This window comes from Aulostomus chinensis, chromosome 17 (genome assembly GCF_037954235.1).
Source record: "Aulostomus chinensis isolate RoL2024-O1b breed Wild chromosome 17, RoL_Achi_v1.0, whole genome shotgun sequence".
Taxonomy (NCBI): Eukaryota; Metazoa; Chordata; class Actinopteri; order Syngnathiformes; family Aulostomidae; genus Aulostomus; species Aulostomus chinensis.
In genome coordinates, this window is record NC_141336.1 from 10,870,879 (window position 1) to 10,879,896 (window position 9,018).

The window sequence follows — 9,018 nt, forward strand, 5'->3', positions numbered from 1 at the left end:
TTTTTTTTAAATAATTGGCCTCCAATTATCACGCAGCTTGAGAGGAAAATGGGGTTGATTCAATATCAAATGTTTATTTAGGCCCCACATGTACATCAATTTTCAAAGCAGGTCATTCTGTATTTAAAGCACAGATTAAAAAAATAAAACAAAACAAACAAAAAAAAAAAACAGCCATTGTAGCAGACATTCATTTAATGATGAAGAGTTTGCCAGTTATAGAGTATTTTCATTATTTTGCCAGTACAGTTTTTACATCCTGTGTGTGAACAATCAGTCTCATCCATAATCTATACATCAAGTAACATCAGTAAGTAAAAAACAAAAGAAAACCATCAAATTGTATTTTTACTGCTTTCCTCTTATTGAGATTAATTGTTGGCACATTCTAGCGGCATACTGGAGTCCTGTTAACTGGCACACACGGTGAATCTGGTCACTTGTGGAATTTTTTGCTTGGATCATTTGCGTGATCCAGAAGGAGTTGGCATGGTGTGAAATGGTTTCCGTAGACTGCTTCGAATCGCCTCATCTTTTCCACCAGCTTGTCAGCTCCAAAGGAGTCCACAAAGCGGAAAGGTCCTGAAGTGAAAAGATGGTACATTACACGTTATAGCATAATAAATGTTGAACAATATCGTTGCTGCGCACAACAAACTGATGACCATGACTAGGGTTGAACTCTGACCTCCAAGGCAGGGGGGAAATCCAAGCCCAAACACCGCTCCAATGTCCCCTTCCAGAGGATTATTCAGAATTCCTTCTTGCAAACACAGCACTGCCTCATTGACGAATCGCGTGATGAGTCTGTACTGCACATCAGAGTCTGATGAACTGTAGGAAGATGGGTGAAAACATAGTTTCAATTAACCGCTGTGATAAAGCTAGAGATAGTTCTCACTATCTGAATCAAATTGGCTTTTATTCATGTGTTAAAAAAATGAAGGCCTCAATTACACAAAACACAAGCTGAAATAACTACATTTTTTCTTCAAGTGTTCACTGGCAACTCACACGGCAGGATTTGGCGTCAGCCTATACTTCTTAAGGATATCTTCAATTTCGGGGTTGACATTTTTTAATTTAAGTCCTGGTAGGTAGAGATAGCAACCTTTTCCTGATTTGCGGCCTTGAAGATGAGGAAAAAAAGGGTAATACAATTATTTTAAGGCATAAATTACCTGATGAAAACTGCATTCAATAATCTTTGATTACAAAACAATCTTTCAACATGACTGTCATACCCTTGAATCCCAAGTCCACCATAGTCTTCAGAACCTCCACATTACCGCCACCAAATCGAGAGCCGAAAGCTTTGCCGAGGTCCTCGGCCACGTGAGCGGCAACATCAATGCCGACCTCATCGATCAGTGTTGCTGCACCCACGGGGAAGCCGAAGCTTGTGGTGAGGGCATCCAACTTCTTGGGGTCGGCTCCTTCCTGTTAGCATATGGTGGATAAATGAACCCTGTAACTGCTCGTGATTTATTGTTTGTCTAAATGAGGCAACTCATAGTCCTACATTCTACATTATATAACCCATACTACGTACCTGAAATATTCGAACTGCCTCAGCCAACATTGGAGCTAAACACCTTGTTGTATAGAAACCAGGTCCATCCTGCAAACAAATGTAATGTTTTATTGCATTGGAGTTGCATTAAAATGTACAATTATGGTGCCAATTCAGCCCATCTTGTGATGTAATTACTATTGTTATTCTCTGACGTTATCCAAGATGTTAAGGTAGGTACTGACTGTAGTTATTACAAAAAGGAAAGCAACCGCACATGCTCAGACTCACCCCAACCACAATGATGACTTTGCCCTGCTTTAGGCCCACTGCCACAGCAGAGGCTGTAGTGTCCTTCGACGTCTTATCAGTGGTGATGATCTCAAGGAGCTGCATCTTGTCCACAGGCGAGAAGTAGTGCATTCCAATGACCTAAAAGCCAAAGAGATTAAATACTGAAACACTTTGCAGTTGTCATTCGTTTCAAAGGCAAACCCAGGCCTTTTAACTGTGAGGCTTCTACAACCGTACCTTGTCTGGCCTCTTGCTGGCAGCAGCAATGTCTTTGATGGGCAAAGCTGATGTGTTGCTGGCAAATATGCAGTGAGGTGGAACAACCTACAGAAAAATGTGTGATCAGAGCTCAAAGATGAATGTAAAAGTAAGACATGCATGTCCCTTTGCAAGTATGAGGACGAGCACCTTTACCCAAAGCCTTACTGCATAATACAACCCTTCAGCGGGAGCTCCCTCACTTTATTTCTTTCACAGATCACAGCTCAAAGGCACAGAAAAAAAAAACCTCATAATGTCCTGGATTTAATGCAGCAAACGTTATCTTGTTTTTCAGTCGCACTCACAGCCTCCACTTCCTTGATGACAGCATGCTTGATGTTGATGTCTTCAAACACAGCTTCAATAACCATATCAGCATTTTCAAAGCTGCTGTAATCCAGCTGGCCAGTCAGGTTAGACAGGATGGAGTCTCTCTCAAAGGATGTGATGCTTCTTTTTTTGGTCTTGTCATTGAGCCTAGTTTACAAAAAAGAAAAGAAAAAAAAGTCAACATGCACATATACACAACAATCTTCACATCATATCACACAGACTTGAAAATTCCAGGTCATTCTATCAGTCAGCAAGTATATCTTCAATATTTACCGTCAGGATGGATTGAATCGTATCCTATGCGACCAAAACCAGTATTTTTATATGACCGACGTCATGCTCCACCCTCAAGAGAACCCACCCTTTGTAAACCTGCTGCAGTCCCCTGGCCAGTCCTGCCTCTGTGGTGTCCTTCAGGATGGTGTTAACACCTTTGTCTACCGTAACCTGGGCGATTCCTGCTCCCATCAGACCTGCTCCTAAGATACCAAGAGTCCTAGAGGTGACCAGCAAAAAAACAGCAATTTATTATTCACCAAAAAAAAAAACAAAGAATAGCAGAATTAAGGTGTGAATGATAGGCAATAGGGTTGTTATTCGTCTGCCCACACAACAGTTTGAATGCATGTGAATGGTAAATCTGTAAGCTTGACATCCACTTACTTGACTTCTCTCTGAGGAGTTCCAAAGCGGTTCTTCTTGCACACAACTTGCCCGTGATAGAGACCAATAAGGGCCCCTGATTCTGGGGTTCTTGCTAACTGGCCAAAATTCTGCAGCAAACATGAAAATACACAATGAGAGCAGCAACACTATTTAAAAAAAAAAACAAAACAAAACAAAAAAACAAGGTGATGACGTATAACCAACAAAGCGTACGTGAGATTCAGCCGCATATCCTGCAACAGGGCCTTGCTGTACTCCAGTCTTCACACACTGGAAGTCAATGCAATAAACAGTTACATTTAATTTGATTTATAATACAAGACCAATCTAGCAACTACTGCAGGACTTCCCCAAACCACTTACTCATATGTAACCAGCTACAGCTTGTGAATGTTTAGTATTTTAAATGCTAAAGGAAGTCAACAATTCATTTCCTCAGACTTTCCACAATGAATACAAAATAGTTTGGTTTATTTTGCAGCAAATGACCAAGAATGTCAAATCTGTCAATAATTCAATTTGATATTGTAATAAGTAGAAACTTACTTCAATGATTTTCAGGGGTGCTGGATAAAGTCCCTTGCTCTGCTTCATGACTTTACCTTTGACGGTTTTGTAAATTTGAGACTGTACAAACTCAAAACTCATTATATAGTCTTGAATTTCTATGGGAAGAGAACATTAAGTCAGCTGGTGAGTATCTTTCTTTCATTAAAAAACAACAACAGGAGGAGACGCAGTCATGTTCTCAATCAATGCAACACAACTTACTCTGCATCATTGCTTTCTCTTTGTGTAGAGGAATCTTGCGACTGGCAATCCCTTTGGCGTATTCAATAGCAACTTCCTCAAGGTAGTCAATTGTTCTTTCCTCCGGGATCTTCAGCCCAGGTCCTGTAATACAAGAAGAAGCAGCAGTAAAATCATGCAAAGCTCAATGACAATTAATCTAAACCTTAAAAAAAAACGGAGCAGTCTAAAATATAGTTTTCTTTTTTCTTTTTACCAAGAGGGTCAACAAGTTGGTCAACAAGCCCCATCTTCTTAGCTTTATCTGCTCGGATATTTCTTCCTGTAAGCATCATGTCGAAGGCACTGGGTAGACCAACCTGAAGGCGACAAGACGGAGCAGCTTATCTGACAGAATTTACATTTCTCTAACGATATCAGCTTCTACTAGTGGATGAGCTTCAAGGATGAGGGCGGTCAGGAAAAAGAGCTGCGAACAATATGACTTACAAAGTATGCATGGATGGATTGTCGAAGACTTCTGGGAGTGAGAGAGAGCATGTGTGTGGAAATCTGTTTTGTTTTTTTATAAATTTCCTATTGGAGAACTTTTCTGGTATAAATACAAACTTTATCAGGACATCTATGATTCATGGGGACCAAAGACCAGCCCTAATGCGGTACAACATAATTTCTGAGTTACTGGTTAAAGTTCAGGTATGAATTGAGGATAGTTTAAATTTAGGGTTAAGCATCAATTGGGTTAGGTTTGGGATTAGGGCATGGGGTTAGGCTGTCCACATGAATGGGACTCGACAGAATGTCTTCATAAAGATAGCTGTGCAAACTTATGTGTGTGTTCTGCATGCAATGTTATTTTTTACTAAGATATTTTGTTGCTTTATAAAAATGGATTGCGTTTTTCCATCCTCTTTGAAAAACTGGACAACATGACACAAGAGTAATAGTTCAACATTTGAGTCAAGAGCACCAACGTTTGCGTTAACATTTTTGGTTTGTTTATCTTTTTTTACCCCCTTTTCTGCATTTTTAGTCATTATCCTTCAACTGTAAGTAAACCTGACTTTTGGAAAAAAGCTATTGAAAATACAATAAAAATGAAGGCAAACAGAAGGGAAGTAATCTGTCTTCAGTATTAGCAGTCCTATGTGGAAGAATACATTGCTCAATGTGAATTTTATGATATATTTTATGAAAAGAAGCTATACTCAGGTTAATCACCCAACTTGATGAAGCAGAGAAGAATTACTGTTCACTGTTACTGTTTTGTTTTACAGAGTTTCAAGTTAACACATACAAATTTTAAGTTTCCTTCCTATTATGTCACATTACAGCAAAGTAATCTGAGGGCTTGTCCTGATGCAACCATATTACTCAAACCGTAACAACATGCTCTCTCTTGGATCTTCCTTGAATTGTGTGTTCTGTGCTTCCTCAAATAATTCAAACACCAAGGGATGACAATTTGTGGAGTAAAATTGAACAGTTCCTCATCACAAGACGGCACTGACCATTTTTGGGAGTCTCTGAGTACCACCAGCTCCGGGTAAAAGACCCAGCATTACTTCAGGAGTACCGAGAACTGTCTTCTTGCTTTTTGTTGCAATCCTATACTGGCATGCAATAGCAAACTGAAATGTAAAAAAAGAGTTAACACAGAAGGTTATCAATCATTGTGGTCAAACTTTGCCAATACATTAAAAACTATAGCTAATGAGTTCACCTCTAAGCCACCTCCTAAGCATGAGCCATTGATGGCAGCGATGATGGGCTTCGGAGAGTTTGCAACCTTTTCAAACATCTTCTGGCCTTCCTGAGAAAGTTTGGTCACCTCCTCTGAACTGTTGCAGGCCTGGATCATACTGAAACAGATTGAGATGATGTCAGAGAGTTCACATTTCATTCACAGACAATGGGATTTCGAATGCAGAGGGTGCATATTGTCTAATTGTCTTCTCTTCTGTCCATTGACAAATAGACGAGGGTAAACTGATATTTTCAAAGCAATCCATTCATTATGGGACAAGTAGAAATATGATTTAGGTGCCATGCGAAATACCAAATGTGACAGGGGAAGAATGTTTCATTTTGTTTCATACCACACCTCTTAGAGGTCTTCTACATGCCACCACTGCAAGCTGGAGATTTGCATTATTTTACAGCACAATATATGTCAGTAAACACCACACTCAGGAATTTTTCATCTTTTTGGATGTCCTGAAAATTGCAGTTGCTCACAAGACTACAGAGCTTGCTGAGGATAATAATCAACAGACAACCAGACAAAGCGTGAGGCTAGTTGTAGTATCGTTGAAGCCGTGTGCCCGTGGTGCAGTTAGTTTAATACCTTTACCGAACGTATTAATGCTTCTGAAATAAGAAATGTGATGTTCTTTTGTGGTAACCATTTGGCTGCAAAAAACAAGTACACTTATTTTCTGCCATAATCCAAAACCCACTGTAATAATCCCATTCATCGACCTTTGGCTGGGTGAATCCATTGTAATGCCAACTTCAGTGGTGGCCAACAGTATACATTATCCCTCCCTCTCTAAGCAATACATTTAAGAATGTCCCTCTTACTTGATATCAGCTCCTGCAATGAAGCATCCTGGTTTAGAGGAGATGAGGACAGCACTCTGAACAGAATTATTGGCCCACACTTCATTCATGACCTCCTCCATCTCCTTTTGCATTTGGACTGACAGTGTGTTAACCTGCATCGAGAATGAACCATTAATGTCAAATTGCAAATGGGATCATTTTCCCGCAATTTCCTTTAAATGATCACGCACCTTGGAATTTGGGTCGTTGATTCGAACAACTGCAACATCGCCCTTGACTTCGTAGTTGACATGGGTTCTGGCTAAAGATAGGAGAGGCAGAGAGACAAATAATCATGTCACTGGTCAAGATGACCTATATATACACACTATGTTAATAAGTGATAAAATTACCTAGCATGGTGGAGGCTACTGAGAAGGTGCGGAGAGAACTTCCTGTAAAAGAGGAATATATTAAAATCATTCATATCAAGTCATCCAACCTGTTGTGCCCCCACAACCCACATTATTTAAAAAGATCATAATGGTCTTAAAATGAGGTCTTAAAATAATGACCTTGGACAACAGCTACACGTATAAAACGTAAAAATAAATATGGCAATGTCCTTAGATAGTCTGGCCCAAGCTATGCAATCCCGTGGAACATGACCTTTCACCTATATTCTCCGCCTACAACACCAGACAAAAATGTGTCAGCAAACAATGTCGAATGCATGACATGAGTCCTCAAACTGGGGTCTACAAAGTCGTCTATCAATATAAGATATAAAGATAAGAATTGTAAAACTTTCATTTCCAGAGAGCAGCTGAACTTGACAGCGGTGGAAGGGTTACTGAGGCATCCTGCTAACATCCAGCCAACACCTAAGATTCCTTTCACAGTTTGCATGTGTCACGTTCAGGAATATAACTGATTGGTTAAGATAATGAACTAAAAACCCACCAGGCGGGTGAAACTTGTACTAGATCACATGGCATTCTTTCAAACTAACACGGTCCAATTCAAGTACACTGTCAAGGCAAACGCAACCAAACACATATCTAATCGCTAACGATGATTCTTGTTCTTCATACTGGCTATCTACAACTTCCCCTCAAGGGAAAGCATGTCGTTTCTACCTGTGAGTAGAGCGTATTTCCTTAATGTCAATTTGGAGAGTACACCAAGGGCTCTAACACCAGCCATCTTGGGAGAGGAGGTCAGGCAGCGGCGGCGTGAATCTAGCGAGTTGTTAGCTAGCTAGTTCATTGCTCTCTCTCTCTCTCTCTCTCTCTCTCTCTCTCTCTCTCTCTCTCTCTCTCTCTCTCTCTCTCTCTCTCTCTCTCTCTTGTTTTACACTCCTTCTTCTTCGGTTGCTGCTGCTGCTTCTTCTTTTATTTTTTTGGCGGATGGCCACCAGCTTTAAGGGTGCATTACCGCCACCTTTCGTGGTGGAGTATGAACAAACAATAACAAAACAACAAAAAAAAATTTTTTGAATACTAAATTCTTTGCTCAGACCATTTTCTTTCAATACTGAAACAGCTTCCCATTGATTAATACATTGTTAAGATTAATTTCTTCAACGCCATTCTGTCTGATTCCATCTTTAATCTTTCTCTTTCTCATGAATATTCATGGTAGAAAAGTATTACATGCCCTACTGATTCTTCTGTATTACAATACTCACATAGTCTTGATGGATGCGTCTTATTCAGTCCTCTGTGTCGGACTCTTCAGTGCTCCTTTTAGCTGCTCTCTGTGCCCATTTTCTGCAGAATGGCATAAAGCTGTCTTCCTGTGTTTGATGTGTCCCAGCTATGTTGCAGTTCTTTAAAGATGTGTCTTTTAATTACTCCTTTGGCCTCTGACCTGCTAAAAGAAATTTCCATGACTGGCTCTTAGGCTCCTCAGAGAAACCTTGAATATTTGTCCGATAAGTCATCATTAACTGTTTCTGTCTGACATACAACAGGATTTCCCTCACCTCAATCTGAAGAGCTGATACAGGAGCTGTTATATAAGCACCACAGCAAAGTCCCATAGCCTGAGCTTGTACCACCTCCAACTGCTTTAACAAGGTTTTTGCTGATGAACTATAAGCTGTGCAACTGTTATGCACAGTGGCAGTGCGCGTAATGATATATTTGATATTGCTTTATACTTCATGTGCTTGGTTATTGTGTAGTTTTCTCTTCTGTTGTCTCCCCTCCGATCTCTCCCCCCCTCCCCCTTTCATTCATCATCACGTGACCTGCAGCTGGAGCTCAATCCTTCATCAAGACACCCTGCATCCATCGACCAATCAGAGGGCGTCTACCTTTCTGTATCATTTTGAGTGTTCATGCCGCCCGGGGGCTGAAACAATTTTCCTAGGTTGCTTATCTTTAGTTCTTAGTTGTGTATTTTCGTTACCTTAGTTTGTTCACCCATTTTACATATCCTTATGTTTTTTCTAGTTATTTAGTGTCAAGTGTTGTGTGTTTTGTGTAGGCTGCGACAGGACAGGGCGCCAGGGATTAGCTATTGCCCCGGGGTGTACACTCTCCCGTAGGTCTAGTCTCTTTTACCATATACACTAGCCGTAGAGGGCGTTAGCCACCCCTTGTATTTTGGGGGAGCGAGTAGCACCCCCTGCTTAATGGTGGTGGGCCTTA

General features: G+C 40.5%; 1 protein-coding gene across 1 annotated transcript; it reads right to left on the minus strand.

Annotated features, from left to right (window-relative positions):
• Positions 1–177: 177 nt before the first annotated feature.
• hadhab (hydroxyacyl-CoA dehydrogenase trifunctional multienzyme complex subunit alpha b) lies at positions 178–7,662 on the minus strand. The gene is made up of 20 exons (XM_086183514.1): positions 7,501–7,662; positions 6,775–6,816; positions 6,613–6,683; positions 6,401–6,534; positions 5,541–5,679; positions 5,329–5,448; positions 4,074–4,176; positions 3,839–3,961; positions 3,614–3,732; positions 3,281–3,337; positions 3,065–3,174; positions 2,763–2,897; positions 2,374–2,545; positions 2,045–2,131; positions 1,805–1,945; positions 1,553–1,621; positions 1,245–1,440; positions 1,015–1,129; positions 689–834; positions 178–582 (listed from the first exon to the last, which is right to left on the minus strand). Exons 1-20 carry the CDS (start codon positions 7,565–7,567, stop codon positions 437–439), a joined length of 2,292 nt encoding a protein of 763 aa, XP_086039640.1. The 5' UTR covers positions 7,568–7,662; the 3' UTR covers positions 178–436.
• Between the last annotated feature and the right edge of the window lie 1,356 nt (positions 7,663–9,018).

Excerpts from the sequence above, each read along its gene's own strand:
- hadhab (XM_086183514.1), bottom strand. The coding sequence starts at position 7,567 with ATGGCTGGTGTTAGAGCCCTTGGTGTACTCTCCAAATTGACATTAAGG. Across the intron at positions 6,684-6,774 it reads AGTAGCCTCCACCATGCTAG|CCAGAACCCATGTCAACTAC; the intron begins GTAATTTTATCA and ends TCCTATCTTTAG. Across the intron at positions 1,946-2,044 it reads CCAGCAAGAGGCCAGACAAG|GTCATTGGAATGCACTACTT; the intron begins GTACGGTTGTAG and ends TTTGGCTTTTAG.